The following is a 22,574-nucleotide window of genomic DNA, read 5'->3' on the forward strand; positions in this document are numbered from 1 at the left end:
GGAAAGAAAGCGGCAGACTTTCTTAAACCTTTTCTCACACAGTCCACAGCAACTGACATGCTTCAGTCAGTAACACAGTGTGTATTCTGTGACATGGACGCCGGTCCAATTAAATAGCCTCGAAGAACTGTAAGGATAGCTCAACTGAACCGTGCATGCCAGTTTGTCTGGGAAGTGTTAGTCACAGCGGATTGACAGCTAAACAAAAGGCTTGTGTCTCTTCCAGTCCAACCCAACACATCAAGACCTGAACACAAAAACAGCCTGGGCTCAAGGCTACACAGGAAGAGGTGTGGTGGTGACCATCTTGGATGATGGCATTGAAAAGGACCATCCTGACCTTGTCAACAATTATGTGAGTAAAGAAAATTTAAAAGTAAGTGCAACTATCCATGTGTTAGTTTACATATTAGTATCTAATGTTCATTAGATACTAATATGTAAACTAACACCCAGAGAAACCAAATAAAATGAGGACTCTCCTCCCTGTGCTGGCTTAGGGATTGAACTGTTAATGCATTTTTTGCACTTGTTACAGTAGAATAATTGCATATGAGTATAGAGAGAGGTGTACAACTAATCAAGATGAATGGGTTAGCAACATACAATATATTTTCAGTGCCTCAGAGATGGTTCTTCTTTGAGGTGTGTGGATCTTCATGATAACTTATGCTGGGCATAATCATCTTACTTATTCAGGAGGACGTTATGTTATACAGTACGACTTACAGACCTACATTCGCTGGAAGAAGCACCACCACCTTTCTACTAATTCTTAGAATCAATCTCACTTTGCATGAGGAATATTCATTATTAGCTATGGGGGTATGTTATGTATGCAAACCATAGACTTTAAATAATTCTAATCTCTAGATAGAGATTGTTTTGCTGACCTGTTGTACCACCTGTAAATCATGCCACTGACAACAGCCTCAAAGCAACGCAAACTGGGGCATTACTACAAAGATCCCACATGGATTCAGTCTTTTTAGGTACTCAGAATATGTATAAATATGTGTTTTGGCATTATTTGAGGCAAAGTCTGTTTTATGATTTTATTATTGAATCTAACAGAGAAAAAGGAAGAATTCTATGACTTTAATGGTATGTATCACATAGAATTTTCATTTGATTAAAGAAAAACAAAAAAAACAAGCGATTTCTCAGTATCCTTCGTTGCAGAACAGTTTTAGAGCGAAACACACTTTTTGAGTGTCGTATTTAAGTATGTCACGGTTAAAATTTAGGAGCTCTTATGTGCGATCAATATCACAAACGGCATATTGAGTGGTAAGCTACATTTAGCAGTTTATGTGATAACTTTTTGGCAGCTTTACTCTTGTATCTTATTTTTCTCCCAATGCATTTTCACACACTTTGGCTCTTCTTCAAAACAACCTGGGGTAGACGTAATAAACGACACTTACGAAGCGGAAAGCCTGGCGTGTGCCGTTACTTCTGACTGAAGCTTTAGGCTTTGTCAAATCAGTTGAAGACAAAGAAACCCCAGCAGTGTTGAGTGTGCTTTGTAGTAAAACCCTCGGTTCAATCTAACAAGGGGCGTTATTGACATCCGTTGTTTTGATTCAAGTTTAATTCTCATAGACTCAGTGCCAGCATTTTAAAAAATGAATGATAAAAAGGCAGTTGGAAACAGTCCTTTTATTTTTTCTGTTGCGTCAAACACATGCCCCTGAACTGAAAGCACATGACACATGGTGCATGTTCTGTAGCATACTGGTTTGCCTTTGTAAATAGCATTTACAGTTACAGATATCCCTCTGACCAAAATGAATACATAATGAGGACCTTTCTCATGTCTCTCTTAGGACCCTGAGGCAAGCTATGACGTTAATGATGGAGACACTGACCCCCAACCAAGATACACGCAGCGAAATGAGAACAGGTATGAAATGAATATGAACATTGTTTGGAAGGTCTTGTCCTTTCTACCAAACTAGTCTTATCCAACCTATTTTATTTTCCACTCAGCTTGAGCTTCCTATTAATGTTGACAGGCTCTGGTGTGAAAGCAAGTCTATACACGTAGTGGCCCATGCTTTGGCTTTGACATTTACATTTAGAAACCGATTATGTAAAGTTTGAAGGCACTGGTGCAGTAATTCAGCAGAGTGTTTAAAGATTGTTCCCTTTTTTTCTTGAATCGGTACACGTGCCCAGCTGTTGTTGCAGCCTTTTAAGGTCCAGCCGTTGATTGGCACTTTTTTATAGCTCATACAATGTATGTTTATTTGCCTCCAGTGATTCATGCTCTCCCCCTCCAGTCCTTCATGATCACATTAAAGCATGTTTGCCCCAATTAAATGGTGCAACAGTAAAGCGCCAGCAAAAATGAATCCTAAACATCGATCCCCTCCTCTTTACCCATCTCTCCAAATGCTCCGGCCTTCTGCATTAGACCGGATCCCCCGGAGCAGATGAGAAGCTGCTCCTGCCTCTGAAATGCACAGCAGGATTTGTCTTTCTATCTTTTCTAGGATGCCTGCAACCAACTGTTTTTGTAGTCCTTTTTTTTTTTTTCAATTTTGGGTTGCGCAGCATACACTTGATCAGTGGGAGAAGATGCATTAGCTGAACATGTTTGTAAGAGACAGTAGAAAATGTATCAAAATAGAATTGTTCTTCATTCACAGCAGTCATCCACACTTCATTTAAGCTGCTTCTGTTGTATAAGTAGTGTTTGTTTTTCCCGACCTTATTGAAATATGATATATTCATCTGCAGCTTATTTTTATTCTGAAAGACATTGGCATCAGCTTTTGAGCAGACGCCTTGTTTCGAGTCCTTGTCTGCAGCTTGAGCAGCCATGCAAAGCAACCTTAGTGTATATGGCAGATCCCAGTCTGTCCTCCTGATGGAACAAAATACTGTTGGAGGAGATAACTCCCTGACTGTGGTACACTTAAGATTCTGAAGGGCACCGTGCTATTTCTGCAGAGCCCCCACATATGAATTGATGATAAAAACACAGTGCACAGGTTTGCACTCACACACTTCCCTTTTATTTTGTCTGCGGTGTTGCCAGAACAATTATTTTCATCTGGATCAATTTACGGGCATGTAATGAAAAGCAAGGGTGTGTCTCTGTGTCTGCAGCATGGAGGCTCAGTGTTTGGAGTGACTAAACAAATTATATCCTCTGAGTTATGTAAATCAACAAAGAGTAATAAAGGCCATCAGTGAGTAATGCTCACAACTCCCTCACAATGCGATTATATGAATATATTCATAGGACAACAAAAGCAGAGGACATTGGAAGGCGGCTGTTTTCCAGAGTCACGAAAGCCGGTTCATTTGTGCTGATGACACACTAGGCTGATTTCTGAATTTTCATTTTTCAGAGGCATTTTCCATAGAGATTCTCCATCTTGAGTTGACAGTTATTGTTAAAGGGAGCGCAGGGCAAGTTGAAGCCAGGTTGAAGTATGGTCGAGCAGGTGATGTATTTGTAGTTAATCATGAAAATGTTTGTCCCTTTTTCTGTACACCTGTCTGCTTCTCCAGCTCCATGTCAGTGTGATACAGATGTATGAGGCTGGGCTTAGAGCAGAAGATAGCAGGATTGATTTCACCTCCTGCCCACAGCCTGCCAATAGAGCAGAACTGTTTCCAAAACCCTTTAAAGAGTGTCGAGGGGGCTGTGCAGCATGGAAAATATCGTTATCTTGATATTAATTGTCAGGTTGACTGTTTTAGTATTTTTTTTTTTGTCAAAGTACATCACTGTGGACAAAAGTCTCTAAATTAATTCCAAGTAAACTAAACCAACTAATTATGATATAAAGTCTAAAAATGATCATTCTTTATGTAGATGATAGAACATTATTTTGTTTTAATCTAAAGGTTATTACAGTTATAAAAGCACTTTTTATTACAGCGCTTTTGAAAGCTGATCATGTGATAAAATAAGTTCATCCCTTGGAACTTGTCACTTTGTTTTTCACGTAACAGACCAACTTCCATCTTGTGTTTTAGACTTCTTTCAGATGAAGGTGATGCACTTAAAGACAGCCTCCAAGAAAATGCTCTTTTTCAGTCATACACTTTCATTCTAAATGTTTTTTATGATAAAGCTTAATTCATCGGATCATCATTCATCCGTTTTTTGTACCAGCTTCATCCTATTCAAGGTCACAGGGGTTGCGGCCCAGCTGCCATCGAGCGAGAGACAGATTGTAGGTCTGCTGCTGAGCCAACACATAGACAAATGACCACACTGGCTCCTACGGTCAATTTAGAATCGCCATTCAACCTCATTTCTTTTTCTTTTTTTTTTTTGGGCTGTTGGAGGAAGCCGGAGTACCTGGAGAGAATCCACACATGCACAGAGGGAGAACACGCAAATTCCACACACCTGAGGTTTTAACCGGCAGCCCCCTTGCATTGAGTCAACAGTACTAACCACCACACCACATTTTCTTTATTATTTACAGTTTATTGCCCTTATTAGGCAATAATATTCTTGACCACTTTCTCAGCCATATTTCTGTTTGCGGATTGTCGTGCTGTACTGCAGGTTTTACCGGGTAGTTCCATAACACATTGATTTGTTGATGTGTTGAGGATCATCGTCCTTTTGAAATGTCCATTTTTGCTTTAAACTTCAACCACTGGACAGATGGCCATTATTTTCAAGCACTTTTTTTATATGATGCAGAATATAAAGTTGAATCCAAAGCCCTTTTTGACGTTGGTCAAAAACACTCACTGACATCCACTGACATCTGTCTATTTAAAGTGCATTGTCAAAAACTTTAATTGGCTTTAAGTCCCACATCAAACGACTACAGTGTCACAGGTTTCTGTCTGCCTAAGCTCAGGTCTGCATCAATAGAAACACAATATTCAGTTTGTCTTGCAAATTCTGACTCAAGAATAGAAACCCGTTTCTTTACTGTAACATCTAAAATGAACACAAATTCCAGGTAAAAAGATTCATGGTGAATCTGTTTATTTATTGATTTTGTTTGTTCGTTCGTTCCTGCAGGTAAGACAGCTTGAAGCTCGTTCTCTGTACCGCTGTGTGGGGCTGATATCCACAGTCCAGTCAAAAGTCGTAAACTAGCTTAATTACCAACTGTGGCCCAACACAGCCTGAAGCATTCATTGCAGTGTCATCTCTCATGTTGTCACACACCTCTCCCCTGGGAGGTGGAGGTATATTGGACTGGTTTTACTCCTCAATCTGTTAATAAAGCTGCCAGGTACACGCAGTAGGGAAGGTTTTAATCAGCTTGTTTTTTGGGGCATTCCCACATTTAAAGCCTGTTTAAACAGGCTGCTTTTGGTGTATAAACACTAAACTGCCCAGCTGCCCTTCCTTCAGGAAGTGAAGCTACACCAAACCATAAAACCTGTGCTTCACAGGTAGTTTTATGTTGATCTCCCGAAAGTCACAAAGTCACAGACCACTTGCCTGAGTCTTCAGGCAGGTATGTAGCCTATCTTCTCTTAAGTTTCTCAAAACACATGCGGTAAGAATAACCAAACAGTTTAGTTTATTGAATTACTGCCCCCTCTTCTTCTAATGTAATCCACAACACTCACTGTGTCTGTCCCTCTAACTTTCTTATGGAAAGCTATTCACTCCTGTTGGGAATTTTTCACAGGGATCCATTGATTGAGAATCACATACCATCATGGGAGTGTAGTAACAGCCTTTATTGGATAGTGATTGGCATGCTAAACAATATTGTGGCCTTTATTTTAAGGCAACGCATCACTTGAATGCTAATGCAGGCTACACCCAAGGCTAAAAGAGAAGGTGCAAGGGCTAATGTGGATGGTGGCATTGAGATACAACAAGAAGAGTGTTTGTACGCTTCTCTTGCCTCAACAAATTGCTTTGTCCTTCATGGCACATGGCTGTTTGTTTTGCTGACCATGAAAGTGCTTCTTCAGCAGAAAGGCAGGGAATTGGAAAAAGGTAAATGCATCACTTGCTGCAGAAAAACACACATCTTACTTTTCTATTGTTAAACTCCTTGTGACATTAGTCGAGGTTGAGCGGGCATCCCCTGCATTTCATGTCTGTGGGAAGCCTCGCAGTTTAAGAGGAGGTGACAATCCTGTTTTTTGTTTTTTAAATCCAACCCTATTAATTAGGAATGATGCAGGCTTGTTTCTGAATGAACAAATTATTATTTCTGAAATGGGAAATTTACAGGCCAAAGAAATTTGAACAAAACTTTATTAGCACTCCTCGATCAGTGTTTTCCCTTTGATTACACATGTATTCATATTATGTCTTACATTGTTCAGTCATGTTGTCTAAAAGTCTTGCCTGAGTTTAACTTGCCTGCTCTTAGTAGTCACGAAACAGACCTCAGTCCAATTTGAATTCCAATTTCAAAACATGAAAAAATAGAAAGTAGAAGACGGGTCAAATCCTATCTGCAGACGCTGTGTCCTTGGCCATGACAAGTCACTAAGGCCTGGAGTCACCTTATTTTAGGATGTGAATGCAAATTAAATTGCCTGTGCTGTCCTCGGGAAAGCCACATCCCTGCTGTACATACTCTGCATGCATATCTGAGACTGTAGAAGCAATAAATCTGTGTCACAAGGGGTTGATGCAGGACAAAACAGAGTGAAGGAGTGCACAAATGAAAGAAGACACATAACTCCTGCTTCCTCTGCTGTAGCAGCTCTGTAACAGTGTTTGACGTAGCAGGTCTCGCCTGCACTGTGCTGTTGCTTTTTCTTCTGACACATTTTACATCACAGTATTCTGTCGAATTGAAATTCCTCACGCGTTCACACTCATCACCTGAAGCCAAGTGTTTGTAACATAAGACATGGTTTTATCTTAGTGTTTGAAGGAGTGGAGTATTTTATGAAAATATACACTTTTTATAGCAATGTGTTTCTCACGCCACTGTGATGAGTAGAAGATGCTCTGCAGCGAGACAAACATTGCATACTTTGCATCAGTAACTTTTTTGAGCCCTCTTATGAGACCTCATTTGTCAGTCTCAGCCAACACTTGACAGTTTTACAAAGGTGTTCTCAGACTTTTGCATTGACTTTTTCACTCCAGTGTGAATGGAGACAGCAAAAAATAGGCTATATCACAAAAAAATTTATTTTTTCTATATTTATTATGGCTATTGGATGCTGCACAGAACTGCGCTGTGCCATTTACCCAACGTTTTTCATTATAATTTACTAAGCTGCCATCATTCGTCAAGCCTGCATGCTGTAATTCAGATTGCCTCCATCTTGTTTACTCTGCCTGGTGCAGCTTGTTTATTTTTCTGAAGGCCAGGCAGACGTCTTGGAGGAGATGTTGGCGTAGACTTCATTTTTCAGACCCAAATTCTCTGTCTTTCTTTCTTTCTGCTTACTTGCAGTAAGGTTTTTTTTTTCTCAAAGAAAGCAACAGTGTGATTTAAAGCTGCTGTTTTCGAACATTTTAGTAAGGTATTGTCTGTCGTGATTGGAGGTGACAGTCCTGAGCTGAACCCCATTGTACAAGACATTACTGATCACCCAGAGTCGATCAATATTACCACAGCCCAGTTGACTAGATACTGATGAATGGGATGTTAAAGCAATTGTGTCTGCAGGGTTTGAACATAGCCCTGTTTACACACGCCTCTATATGTTGGGCCATTTGTTTCTTCCTTAGTAACTTACTTTGACTGATATGAAGCCATTTGAAATCATTTAAACATGCTTCGCTGCTTGGAGGACTTTATCTAATTTGTTTGGAAATGGACACAATAAGTTGCATTCGCAGAGTTTTTTTTTTTTTTTCTCTTCTCTCTCTGTGTTCCACACAGCACAGTGATAATAGATTTTTTTAGAGCAACACAGCTGTGGGACCTCACTGTAAAATAAGAGACATTTAAATTTCTGGCTCTCCTCTTTATAGACCTAGATATATTCCCCTGCAGCTCTACACAAGATTCCTCCCTCAAAAAACATGCAAATCAGCTGTACTGATGAGTCTTAATTGCCCGTAGGTATGAATTTAACAGCTACTGTGTCTATGAATATCTATTTTTGTCTGGTGTCTGAAACCAGCTTCAGAGTGCAACTTTCCACCCATTATATTGATGATCTGAAATTGAACACTATGGGTAAGCAGAAAAAGTATTGAACTTGTGTTTACCCGAATAAAAGGCATTCAGATCTGAAGTAATTGTTGTTAGAGATCGAATCAAATCATCTTTCTAACGTTGGAGATGGAACTTTTGTGTTTGCCAGCGTAATAAAGAAATCTCCACTTGACTCTCCTGTGTAACCTGCCTGAGGCCACAGCTGAGCTGAGTAGAGCAGAAAATAGTTTAATCCGTTTGGCAGCAAGAGTGACCGGCTGCTTTTCAGTCCCTTTTAAAACACATACAGCAACAAAGCTATGCCAAGAGACGCATCCTGCGTTTTAGCCCAGTTTTGGTTAGACATTAGTCACACTTGGTGATGCATATTTTAGCACACATGCTCTATGCAACACAACATAAACACCACATTAGTGTGTATGTGCCGCGACATCGCTCTACTATCTCTAAACATAATTCATCTATGCTTGAACAAACATATTTCTGTTCCAAATACTGTATGAGCAAGTACGTTATCACAGCTTGGACAGCTAATTTGTCGTTCTCGATTATGGTATAGATATCGTATAGATCTAGTATAGTCCTGGTATAGATACCAAGAGAACTTTGAAACTGTTATTTTTATGTTTCATAAGTTGGATCAGTTTATGAACCAAATGTCAGGATACTCTTTACTGTCTTTACTGTTTTATTTTAACTGGGCTTTTATTAAAAAAAAAAAAGTGCTGCCAAATTCCTTGTGCCCCTCTTTTAAAGTGGATTTTGCCATAATAGATTACAAAAGTTCAGTGACCGAGCTAAAGCAATACCTTACAAGTAAAATAATGCTCCCCACTCTCTTTAAATTGGCCTTAAAAACAACTGAATCTAGGGGAAACGGTTCCGTTTAATGAATTCAAGCAAATTTAATATATTTCGGAGGCAAATACATGTAGCTGTAAATGTTTTTCTATTCAGATTTGAACATTTATTTATTTATTTAATTTTTTTTAGTGTATTTGCTGTGAGCTTGTGGTCCATGCACTGTTTTGTCACTACTGCTGATCTAAGCTGCTACCTGTCTCAGCTCAGCTTTAAATAGAACCTTTCAAGCAGAACTGCAGCCCTAAGTACTTTACAGAACAAAGGACAAACTTATAATGATACAAGCGAGGAAATAAAAGATGGACCAACCCTGATTTTAGAAGGAAAACAATTAAGAAAGATTCAAAAAAGATATTGGAAAAGAGAGTCTGACATGTAACCACACTCTGCTTGTAGAAAGGAAAAACTGTGATTGTTTAGTTTGTTTTCTCCATCCTTTCATTGCCAACAGCGACTCATCAGCTACTTGTACACAAGCATGTTCTTTTTTTCACAGTGACCGAGAGAACATGAATACTGAAACTGCTGGAAATATTAACTCCACTGTATAAACCACGTGCTTCTGCTGAATAGCTCCCTGAGATAGAGGGATAAGAACAGAGTCCACATTGTTCAGGTTTTTCTGAGACAGTAAGAGCTACAAGCTTTTTGAAAACCTTCCACATTAAGTTTTATGTTCCATTTTGTCTCTGACTGAGAATCTGCTGCTCCAGTGCAGCACACAGTCATTTCTAATTCCATATCTTGGACCTTTTGGTCCTGCTGTGTGTCTTAAGTAACCACTGATGACTAGATCTCATTCCAGTCACCGGTGTCCTGCGTCATTTCTCTTTGCAAAGGTCAAATGCCTTGTCAAAGGTCAAATGTCTTTCGCAAGTCCAATTTTGCAAACCAGCTCCCGCATGGTTCCATGTAGCTCAAAAAACTGAGCCAGCCCTACTGTTATTACTCAAACCTGCCCTGACCCGTTAATGTAACCCTAGAACCAGGGGCGGGTCTTGCATTTCACACCTAGACCTTCAGTAGTGCTCCGTCTGAATCAATCCACCCTCAATAACTATTTTATGGCTGTAAAAAAACATATTTTTATGCAGAAATGCAATATAAAGAGCTGTTGCATCGAAGATAGATAACTTGTGTAGCCAGAATAAATGCATTTACTGAAGAAACAAACCCGGGGTGCACAAGTCTCCTTCTACTGCAGCTACAGCTGCCACACACATAAAAAGCATTAATAACAACCTCATATTATTTATTAAAATAGCAACATTTTATTCACCAAAAATCCTGATTATTTGTACAAAAAATCCATCCTCCTTTCTTTCCTTGTTACTCTGTGGTACAGATTATTCCTGCGTTTCAGTTCCATCAATCAAAATTTCTATCGCCATCGAAGCTTCAGCAACCCACAATGGTGGGTTGACAAAATTGCTATAAAATCAACATAACTATATTTTTGCTCATGCAGCTTGCCACAGTTGCAGTTTGTTAGCTCTGGCTAGTTCACTCACTGACTATCCAATCAAAGGGTATGAATATGCTGACGTTACTGGACGCCTGCTAGAAAAGGCCTTGGTGTCGCCAACTCAAAATCTGATTGGTTGAAGCAACAGTTTCATCGACACTTATTTTATGCTACAGGGCCCACAGAACTGATTGTGAAGGCCTCCAGGCTGATTTCTTTGACCCTGGCAACAAATGATGGCTGAAATGTGATTGGTTAAATGCTTTAATATGAAAATACACTCTGGAATCAGCACAACCAAAGGAAAGATTATGAAAGGAAGCGGACAGACTATTTGGAATTATTTAATAAGTATTCATGGACGTCAGTCTATAATTAACGTCAGTCTGTTTTTCAGATATTTTTCAGGCCAGCAGAGAAGGTCTTGCAGGCCCTGACGGCCAACCACTGCCTAGAACACATAATGCCACACAGACACTCACTTTAAAGTGCTTTATTTTGCCTGTGCGTTTGGCCAAGAGCCTTCTGCAAAATAAAAGATAAAACAAGTATGCCATGTTTCCATGAGTATCCAGGAGTACGCGACCGGGTGCAGGACTTCACTTAATGTGTTATTGTTTTACGTTTCATACTGCTGTGATCTGAGCGACCGAACCTCAAAGCATCCTGGGTGCATTCACTCATGAAAATGTATTGAAATGTCAGCTATGTTTAACCTTCATTGATGTTTTGTAGAAAGCTGCGAGTGTCGTGTGTATTTACTCTGGTTACATTGAATCGTGTCCAAGGAGACTGTCTTAAATGACATGTCTGCATAATGACTTCACCAAATATGGTGCCTTGTCCTGAGGAGGAGAGATAAAAGCATTACCTCACTCTGTCCCTCATGCTCTTTTTGATAAGATAAAGCAAGTCACATTGGTTGAGTGAATAGTTCAGCATCCTGTTATCTAAGCCCGTGTTTCTGTTTGGTCTTTTGTCCTCTGCTTACTTTTCAGAGTATGTTGCTTTTGCCAACCGCCAGTTCACATACAAATGATCTATTTGCTGAAATTGTCTTCCTCTGAGTTGCAAGTGTTTAGTTGTCTCGCCACGTCTCTTGCACAAAATGAATTTTTTTCATTTTCCAACTACACTTATTCCTGACCTCGCATCTTGCTGTGTCTCTGACACCTCTCCCAATCTTTTTTAAATGGGTATAGAATGGAAGCATTCAGTAAAGTGCCTTGGAAACCATTTAATTTCACGGACATTTGAAAGAAAAAATTGTAGCCCCATCATAAACCCTTTTGTCTGCTCTGGCATGTCTGTGCCTCTGAGGGTATGTTCAGCTTTCTGACAGTTTTAGCTGAATTCAATCCAGGTCAATCACTCACTCGTGTACTCACACATGCACACATGTGTATGCGAACATGCAGATAGTATTCATAACAGCTGATGTGTACAGCTTCTCTGTAAATGCCTTCTCAGGCCTCTGGCTCCATGTTCACCCTGCCGGCCTTGGCTGAATCCTCTGCCTGGCATCACATCTGTGGCTCATAGGTCTGAGGATGTGTGCCGTGCAGAGTCCTTTTTTTCATGATTCCATGGAAGAAAAAATAACCCTACTTTCAGATCGAATACTGAAATTAACGCCACTGATTGTCGTTTGCTCATATTTTATTATACCTTTTGATTCAGGTGAGGCTGTGAATGCACTGCTGAAAGGCTGAGCTAAACTTCAAGCTGCTACACTTTATGGATTTTGTGATTTCATTTTTTTTGTTGTTGTTATTGGTTCAATTTATTAATTTTCTAATGCTGTTTAATTATGTCTTGACAAGGCTTCTAAGTTGGTGCTTGATGCCAGAAAGATTTTTATTGTGTAGATATGCAATTTTTCTTTCTAAAGGTCATTGACGGTTGACACATAAAGCTGCTATTTGCCGAGCAATTAAAGAGCAGCTACAACGTGCAGGCTCGCCATCTGGCTGGTCACATAACTGACTGTGTGATTCTGGCCATCGTCAGTAGTTCCACGCACTGTAGTCTGTTTGTTGAAGAGCACCAAAGCAACGTGAGCTCATTTAGAATCAGTGCTCCTTGGTAGTCTCACACTCAAAGGGAATTCAAGGCAAAAAAGAAATAGAAACTTTTATGGCGTTCCTTCGTGTCATTCCCCAAAACACGACTCATAGAAATTTGGAAGCTTTTCATGAAAGCAGGCATTGGTGTGCAGCTTTTGACGTTTCTTTCTTCAACTGTAGATCTCATCGATGATTGCTTTATGTTAAATGGGCACATTAATTGTGAAAGTGCTATTAGCTGAATTGTGCCTCATTAGCACTGATGAACAGCTCTCCTTGGTCAATGAAGAGAACAACGCCAAACTGCCATCAGCATGAAGTCTTTTTACTCATACTTTTGTAGTGTAGAAAATGAAGGGATATTAAGGGGCTTTTGTTTGTGTGATTTAAGTTGATCGATAACTCATCATTCAGCACCCACTCTTCACAAAATAACACGGCCGCTTTTGTGTTCAAGAGCTTCGTAAAACAAGTCAGACATTTGTCAGACACAAAGTTGTAAGCTAAAGCGTAACGAGCGGGCAGGTCTGTGCCTCTGTAGTGCTCTGATTAAATAACGAACAATGGGCAATCACTGAAAGGTCTGATCACTTCACACGCAGACAGACATGTCCTGCTGGTAAAAATACCCCATATCTGTTTAACCAAAACTGTGGGCTGTGCTTCAAGCTCTCTCATGTGCTTCATGTCTCATAAACCAACCTTTTTTATGTTCGAATTTTTGTTTCATTATTTATTTCATTTATTATTATTGAATTGAGTCACAGTATATTTATTATTGATTCAAGCTACTTTGATCACAAAAAAACCTGCCCCTTTGCAAGAACTGCTAAGAAATCACATCCCTGTCAAACATATTTCAGTATATTATTATCTAGGGAGATGTCAGATCATCATCGAGTGCTGTTATTAATGCAGTATTAAATTAGCTCGTGGTAAAACTGTCGGTAAACCTCTTGTTAGGAATTATACGATTTTAATTGCCTCTGTGAGGTATTTCACACTGCCATACGTGTTAAGGTCCTTGTGTAAGAGCGTAAAACTCTGAAAAATAAGCCTGGTCGGTTCAGATTGATTGCTCATTTAAAGTTCACTTTAACACTTGTAGTTGTTGACAGCTCAGTTTATGAAACAAATCATCTCATAAGAGGTGAGATTTTACCAAAGCTCTTTTTTTTCCCCCTTGGCAGGTAGAAGGAGAATTTATAATAATGCAGCTCATTCTTTACTCGAGGTTTTAGAGTTCGCTGGTTGATTATATATCACAGAGCCCCGGGGTCCAATCAGGATTCCAGCTGGAGGTGTTGCCGTCCACTGACCCTGTGAAAAGACGTTGGCGTCATCATCAGTGAGGTCTGAAGAACAAGAAGGGAGGTCATTTTCGCCTCATCTACAACAGCACCGTTAACGTAATTGGCTTTGTTCGAGTAACTTTCACACGGCACCTCTCTGAGACGGGTGGGAAACTGTGCACTTTCTAATCAGATATCTGCACTGTAATCAGGAGACAAACTTAATGACCTGTGTTCGATGCCAAATGCTCATCCTGTTTCATCCTTTTGCAATCTGATAACACTGCTGCGAGACAAAAACGTCAAGGAAATGTGCTCAATTTACATGAAAACGGTGTTCGGAGTGGATTTTGTTTGTGAAGTGTTGGTGTATTTGACAGTTGGACAATGCTCTATAGGAATGTGTCTTATCTGTGAAACGCAACGCTGCTTGAAAGATTTATTTAATTTTTCTGTGAATAATTCAAGTACATCAATAACGTCTCATAATTCATTTGGATGTGCCCCTGACCAGTTTCTGTAAAGATAAAGTTACTTTTCGACAGGTCTTTTTATTTCTCCACAGAGTTCAGATAAGTCTTCTTTTTTCCTTTTATTGGAAGAGCCTTTTCTCAAGTAACCCTGTAGCCTTTAGCCTGTGTCACAGGAGTAAAGATTTCGAGTATACATTTTTCTTTAAGTTAAAAGAGGAGTTCTCTGAAGTGGTTGTGTTTAACAGACAAGGATTCTTTAGATATTCTGTCTTCAGGGTTTCTCAGACTGCTCAGATCTCGCATTTTGTACAGACTTCTAACAGAATCTGTCATCAATGGAATTATATAAAACCACACAGCCATGAACAAACTCGTTTATTAAGAGCAGACACTGTTGAACTTGATATAAAACTTGGTTTAATGATGAGCAACAGTCACGTTTAAAGCCCTTTATTCAGAGTTGGTCTGCTTTGTCATTGCTCCTTTGAATGTTTGGTCGTATTCATTCCCAAAACTGTCATCACTTGCTGAAGCAAATGTTAAGAACTGCATGTTAAAGAAACACATGACATCACTTTTTCCAACTATAAAACTCCCTTTGTCTCTTGCAACTATATACTATAATTGTAACTGTAAGATAGCAGCACACAGGCTGAAATGTCCAAGGGAACTTCATAAAAACTGCCAAAGGCCCATTGTTCTTTGGAAGAAGTTGATGAGGAAAATGGGTTTTCAAGGTCTTAGGGAATAAAACACAATTTTAGTCTTTTGTGTGGGTTTGTATGATTGTGGTACATTTAGTTTTTGCAACGTCAGTGTAACTTGCTTCATGAAGCAGCCAACCAGGCCAGTTTTTAATCTGTTGATGTCCATTGTGTAGTGTGAAAAAGAAATCACTTGTGTCCTTCACATTTCTAATTGTGTATCATCTTCAGCACAAAGGTGGCAGCTTGCTGTGCTGTTAGAAAGTTTTACCCATTGTTACTGCAGATAAACGAGTCTGCTGTGGCTACAGAAGGGGCAGATGGGCTCACGTTTGTCTCCTGGCTCTGGGAGATTTTTGTGCAGCGCTTCAGCTGCTGTGTTGTTTAAAAGCCCAAAGCCGATCAGGAATTTGCATGCTGACTGCATTTAGATCCATTTGCTTGTTGTGGGATTGATTTATTATTGATATCTTTCCTTTTCTCATTCTTCTTTCCCAGACATGGAACTCGGTGTGCTGGAGAAGTTGCAGCTGCAGCTAACAATGGCGTCTGTGGTGTAGGCGTGGCCTATAATGCTAAAATTGGAGGTGAGTCAGAGCACTCCATTTATATTTTTAATTAGGCATAATGAGTAATTGGTATTTTATTCATTTAAATGAGTTTGACATGATTTAATTTGAAGTAATATGCACAATAAACTGCACATTTATATTAATTGAGTAAGATGGTAATTTCTTTCTGCCTGGGTTCCTTCAGCTGCAGTTCTACTGTAGCGCTGTCTTTACATTTCATTAATGACACAGCAGTAGCTTTTAAAGCTGAATTCCTTTGTCGCTTTTTCTGCTCCGTAAATGGTCGTTTACTGACCGGCTGACTGTATTTTTCATTTGTTTGAATATGAGTGCTGCAGAGAGAAGCATGTGGTGGATAGTCTTTGTTCTAATGCCACTGAGAGGACTCGCTTTTGATCAGCTGCTGAAGGTTTTTCTTGTCAAGGACGTCACAACTTCACTTAAACTGCAAGTAAAGGAATCCATAGAACGACTGTTGGGTATCTTACATCAAAAGATACAGTATTTGTTCTTTCCCAAGCAGCTGTTAAATATTTTGTCTTCAACAGATAATGTTTTGTCACTGACACTGAAACTGAACATTTTTCCCACACCTTTCACCTTTATTTGGCTTTTTGCCTGAGATTCTTGTCTTTTTTTTTTAGGTCCTTCGTTCATCAGTTAGACGCAAAGTCGTCAAGTTTTTTTTAAGTGCTTTGCTGCTTTCTTCTCTGATCAGGAAACAGCCAAAATTTAATATAATGTTGATGCCAAGAAAAGGGACTTCCCGGTGTGGTGGACATCTAGTTATAAATCACCTGCTTAAGAATTAACTCAATCCCTCGATGCGGGCTCTTATTTAAACCGTAATAAAGCTGTCAGCGTGTGCTGATCTGCATTAAGGAAGAAGATATGTCGATCGCAAATTAAGCCTGAAAGGGTGTAATTTCTTTTGTCTTTTTTGTCTCCTGAAAATATTTTGTTCTTGATGGAGAATTCCAAGCAGGCTTTCAGTGACTTTTGTCATCAAGCAATCTGTCAATGCCGTGATGGCAGCCAACAAGACTCAGCGGAGCCTGTGGAGCCCTGAGCAGTCCCGTTCACAGATGTTTCTCATAACTCTCATTCTTTGTCTTCATTACCATTCATCTCCAGACAGAGCCGAGCGCTGGTCCTGCTGTCATAAATTACTCCTCTGTGAATCTGTTCACGTCATGGGGTCAGGGGATTGTGTATAAACAGCTGTCATTTCCTCCCAAATGCTCAGGGTGTAGGCGTGTGGGGGGGTGTGTGTACGTGAGAGGAGGATCAGTCTTGTTTGCACAAATGATGAAATGTGTCTGACCTTACAGAATAATGATGATTAGTGATTTGTGTTTAAAACTTGTAATTGACCCTACTTGGCTTACTCTGTGCATTCTTTCCACCTACTTCCCCTCCCACCTGAACATACACACACACTCTGAGTGCTGCATCTCTACCTGCTACCTCTGTTTCACTGCAGCTGCAGGGAACTCTCGTGGCAGTGTCTTAATAAAGAATCGTCAGGCTGCAGGATGCTGATGGGAATTGTTACGACAGTAATTATCATTTCTACTGCAGTACAGCTCTTACATAACGACCAGCAAGCAAACGTCGAGCTTTATGTTGCACGTAAAGTTTGTTACGGGCTATTTCGTATTCAAGCTTGTGTTGCACCGATCCCACCACAGAGTAATTACTGCCTTTTCAGCACCTCTATCAGCATACGTTGTCTAAAATGTCTTAATGTGGACGTCGTCGGTCATAATGTTGCCTCTGATGTCACGGGGTCCTCTGCCGGTAATGGACCTTATTTGAGGGTGGTTCATTTCATGCCTCTCTAAAACCATTAATGTTCATAGGAGTGATCTGAGGCTGCAAACTTCAAAGGCACAGACAGGGTTGCGTTCAGGTATGATGAAAGGTGACATTTAGTGCTTCCCTGTGGACACCCAAGACTGTTGGAGGTTCTGCAAAACCCTCTGCTCATTTCAATGCACGTGCACATGTGGGCGAGGCTCTATCTCCTCCGCAGTCTGTCAGATCTGTCTGCTTGTCCTTTCTGTATCAGTCTAGCATCTGTTGGGGCAGGAAACAGCCTTTCTTGGTTTGACAACCAGCGAGATTTTTGTTTTTGTGCTGGCTGAATACTGTAGTATTTTAGTAGTATCCCTCAGAGCAACTGCAGGTGAAGTTTTGTGTGCTCACTCATTAAAACCCAAACACTGTGAAGTGTTTGTTTTACCAATGAAGTGCCTTTGTCTCCTGCTTGCTGTTTTGTTGTTTTTCTTGTTGTGCTTGAGGATGAAAAGAGGATTAGCTCTAACCCATTTTTCAGCTTTTTTATGGCAAGTCTTCAATTTTTTTGCTCAAGCTTTTTGGATCTGTGCATCACTCAGGTTTATTCATCTCTCCCCTCTAACCTGTCATCCTTTCTTCAGAGCTCCTTCCAGTTTGGTAACCTGATCTGCTCTGAATTTTACAGGAGTTCGTATGTTGGACGGGGAAGTGACAGACGTGGTGGAGGCTCACTCTCTGAGCATCAACCCTCAGCATATCCACATTTACAGTGCCAGCTGGGGCCCAGAAGATGACGGGAAGTCACTGGATGGCCCTGCCAAGCTGGCCAAGGAGGCTTTCCTCCAGGGAATTACCAAGGTCAGTAAGTTCATGTGCTTGGACTTGTGCAATTCTGTTTCTGACAAAGTTTGGACACTGTGTGAAACAGTTTTGGATTTGATCCCAGCAGCACATTTTTTTTATTTAAGGAAATGTTAGAAAAAAGCTTCCCAGACAGGCTGATAGTTTCAGGAACAAAGATCGGGTGAGTTCATTATCTGAAAATACAATTTCTCAGTCAAATAAGAATCCACACTACATAGTACAATTAAAACATTCAGAGGAGTTGTAAAATTCTATGTTGATGAGGGAAAAGCCCAAAACCAATAGTGAATGTTTGTGAACTTCAGGCACTCAGGCAGCTTTGCATCGGAAACGGACATAATTGGGTAGCTGAAATCACTACGTGGGCTCAGGAACACTGCTGCTCGTTTTAAGATGATCACAGAGGCAAACCTTAAAGCTTCTCATCAGCTCATACTTCAAAACCCTGCTTCTCGGATGGTGTCGTAAATTATTACTGCGCGTTTCGTGGGTAATCTGCACATCTGTGACGGCGCCATCAACGCCGAACCATTTGTTCAGACTTTGGTGCAACAGATGCTGCCAACTAAGCGGCGTCTTTTTAAGGGAAGACACTGCATATTTCACAAGACGATGCCAAAACACGCTCTGAATTTAGTGCAAACAGCATGGTGCTGCAGTAAAAGAATCCAGGTGTTAGACTTTCCTGCCTGATGTCCAGACACCCCACCGAAATTGTTTGATCTATGATGAGATGAAAAATGTGACAACGGAGGCCCTGGATCGCTGAGCAGCTTTAACGCTATATCAGTCGAACGGGAAAAACATTTTTCTTTCAGAACAGCAGCTGCTCTTCTCAGATCCAAAATGCTTACAGGGTGATGCAACACTGTGGTAAACACACTCTGTGTCAGAGTTGGCTTTACAAGGCTGAGGATGATTTGAAACAGTAGAATGCAGGTTGAGCCATTTTCATCCCATGAAATTCAGATTTTTACAGATCTGATAAAAGTGTCAGTAGTAGCACCTGCACTGATGTTTCATCACAGTGCAGTTACGTGATTGAGTTTACAGACAGGAGTTTAAATTAATTTAAAGAGTGCATTCTATTTTCATTTGTATTTCACACAGCAGCATTTTTTTAAATCTAATTAGCTCTTTTTTATGTTTTAAAGTATTTGTATCAAATAAAACATCAGTTCTTTAAAGTAATGAGTCACTATAGGAGATCATTAGTTACTTTCTAGCTGAGACTTGGTTAAATAAGAAGATTGATTCAGCTTTTTTGATTAGCATCTATGTTTGATACATGCGGGAATTATGTCTATATATAATAGAATAAGAAAAAATCTCTATCTCTAAAGTTCAGTAATTACTTGCTAGTTTAAAACATAAACAGCACAGAATGTGATTTAATGGGGAGGCAGTATTCCCTGTACCATTCCTCTATGCAGCAATAAACTTTTGATAGAACTGGTTGGAGGTTGTTGAGAGCTTCATAAAATAGCCAGCTGGGATAAGCAATAAGGCTGGGCTTGGGTTAGAAAAGAGGAAACACAAATCCGTCGGGAACAGATTTCAATACAACACCAAGACCAGAAATGTCCTGGAGCAAATACGTCTATTTCCCAAATGTCAAACTATTCCTTTGAGGGTACAAATACACAGATCATTTTCTCTCCTGTCAGCAAAAAAAAAGCTGTTAGAGAGATGTTCAAGAACATTTAGGTGCCCCTGTTAGGGGTAAGGTAATATAACATTTTCCTACTCATACAGTCAAACTAGATTTGACTTTAATAGAGGAATTTTCTGTTCTGTGGAAAAAGGACAAAGTCCAGGCGAGTTTGTTAATTGCACATCAACTCCTCCTTTGAGGCTGAGCAGAATAAGAAATTAAAGAGTTGTGGAAAATTACCTAAGTGTAATGTCATCACTACTCGTGTGTCGGCACGCTACATTAAAAGGGGGTTAGCTAAGCCGCGAAATGAAACGGATGAGATGTGAGAAAACTGAAACGAAGCTGCAGTCTCTGCTGCAGAAGTTAGACTCAAAGGCAGCAGTAATTGGTGTGAAAATGAAGGAAAGTGTAAATTTTCTGTGGAGCAGAATGACTTGTATCCCAAAATGCGAAGTGCCTCACATCGTGGGGCACAACGTTAGTGAGGAAAAATGACCTAACTGCAAAACAACGAGACCTCTCTGCTTCCTCTTGTGTTCTCCTGGCAGTAAGATAACGCTTGGCGCTGAAATGTTGTCATCTGGCCTCTGTAACCTGCAGCAAAGGCAACATCGGGTCATAAATTGGCCTGGACGGTAAAGGAGGACTGTGTAAAGCTTTTAGAATGAGCATGCAGTTAGAGTCAGACTGCATCAAACACTCAGCAAAAGCACATTAATCCCATCTTCTAAAGGGAGATTATTTGTGAGATGGGGGTGTGGGAATCCATTAAGAAAATTAAATGGATAATCTTTTTTAAAAAAAGTCTCTGAACAAGCGCATTTAAAATCTGTCTTCAGGTCCAATGAAGGTCCTTTTGTAGACTTAAGAGCTTAACATCGCACTGATTAACTATGCCAGAGGAAAACAGCATCACAATAGCAGTGGTAAGCTAGTAAATATTCCAGTATCTTTTATTCATGCCAAATCTGCAGTACCATGATCGTTTTGCTTTGTCTTTCGTTTGGATATCCGCCCACTTCGTTGAGACTGTAACAGAAAAGGAGTTTTTATCATTTTCAGACTGAAACTCACTGTGCTTGGGTGGCCACTTCCACGTGCTGACAGAAGACAGACAGACAGACAGGTTCTGTTCCTGTAACAGTTTGATTGATTTTCACCAGGTGTAATGAGTAATTAACACAAGTTTGAGCTGCTGAGTCAATTTGCACAAATAAAAGACAGCTGACGAGGTCTGCCAAAGGCAAAAATACTTTTTCTGATGACATTGTTTATTGGAAGAAAAAGAAGGATAACATTTGACAGCTGACTAATTAGAGCAAAGTAAAAAAAGAAAAAATAAGGCTTCTGGTTCTTGACAAGAAGATGCTGAGATCGATCTCCGCCCCAAGGCTGTTTGAGAGCTGCTGAGCCTTGACAGCAGATGCCCTGATGCCCTGATGCCCTGATGCCTTGATGCCCACTGTCCCCTGCCAGGCTCCAGGGACAGTCAGCAAGACCTGGTCAGCAGACCTCAGGCTACAGTCGGCATTAGAAACAGAAGGTCAGCAGTGTAGAGGTTTGGCACACCAACCTGTGCCTTTAAAATAAGCAAGAAAACATCAAAGCTGTTGTAGAGGCAGTTACAGTTCGCAGATGGGGTCGGGGCCAAATTAAGCCACTGCATCCATAGTTTTAAGCAATTTGAGAGCACGATGGTAGTTGTGTTTTGTACTAGCTGAAAGCAGTCTATCGATTTCTGGGGTTCGCTAGTAAAAAAAAGACTTATCTAATTTAATCAGCTGAAGAAAAGTGCATGAAAAAAGGGTCGGTTGTGTCTTCGGACAAGTAAAGCAGTCTCATCATTCTTGTGTTTCTGTGTTGACTAAACACAGCCTTTTAAAATTTTATTTTAATTATTCTGAGTCATACCCCCACCCCACTAAATGTATGTCACATCGAATGCATTTCAGGCACACAGTCTCATTGCTGTATAACATGCTGTCAGTTATTTGCACTCTAATTTTATTCAGCTTAAGTGTATATGGCAATTACATTTCTTCTGTTTGTTATCTGATGTTCGTCTCGACATTTTGATGTATTAACAAGCGCTCTGCCTACAGTGGCTCTGAAAGAAAGCACGCAAATGACATGCCGTTTAAGCAGTGAGACAAAACGTCTTTGTCAAAGACAATTTTTCACACGTCAACAAGCGCGTTGCTCTCTTTCTCTTCACTTCCTCTTGTCGCAGGGTTTCATCTTTATGAGCGTATCTCTGTTTTTGTGCCACAGGGCCGCAGCGGACTGGGCTCCATCTTTGTCTGGGCCTCGGGTAATGGCGGCCGGGAACAGGACAGCTGCAACTGTGACGGCTACACCAACAGTATTTATACCCTGTCCATCAGCAGCACCACGCAGTCCGGCAATGTACCGTGGTACAGCGAGCCCTGCTCCTCGACCCTCGCCACCACCTTCAGCTCTGGAAATCCAGGGGAGAAACAGATAGTGGGTGAACGCACACACTCACACACACTTATTTATGCTTTTATTAAAAGCAGAAGTTAAAAAACATATCAAATTAATTTTATATATGCGTTTTTTTCTGTAAATTTCAGCATGCAAAAAAAAAGAAAGCATAGGAGTCACACTTACACAACGTTGGCACGAGTACATCCTTTTTTGAGTATATCTTCACACTAATGGCACGTCTCTCATGTCAAAAATAGGCATCAAGCTGTCAAAAAAAACCAGGGC

General features: G+C 40.3%; 1 protein-coding gene across 1 annotated transcript in view; it reads left to right on the forward strand.

Annotated features, from left to right (window-relative positions):
- Positions 1 to 22,574, forward strand: part of furinb (furin (paired basic amino acid cleaving enzyme) b) — an 85,564-nt gene that overhangs the window by 50,965 nt on the left and 12,025 nt on the right. The window contains exons 5-9 of the mRNA XM_072385554.1: positions 227 to 355; positions 1,830 to 1,906; positions 15,447 to 15,535; positions 18,006 to 18,178; positions 22,113 to 22,325. Coding sequence (XP_072241655.1) covers positions 227 to 355; positions 1,830 to 1,906; positions 15,447 to 15,535; positions 18,006 to 18,178; positions 22,113 to 22,325 — 681 coding nt within the window. The remainder of the gene's footprint in view (positions 1 to 226; positions 356 to 1,829; positions 1,907 to 15,446; positions 15,536 to 18,005; positions 18,179 to 22,112; positions 22,326 to 22,574) is intronic.

Source organism: Leuresthes tenuis, unplaced genomic scaffold (genome assembly GCF_036924035.1).
Source record: "Leuresthes tenuis unplaced genomic scaffold, fLeuTen1.0.hap1 SCAF_5, whole genome shotgun sequence".
NCBI lineage: Eukaryota > Metazoa > Chordata > Actinopteri > Atheriniformes > Atherinopsidae > Leuresthes > Leuresthes tenuis.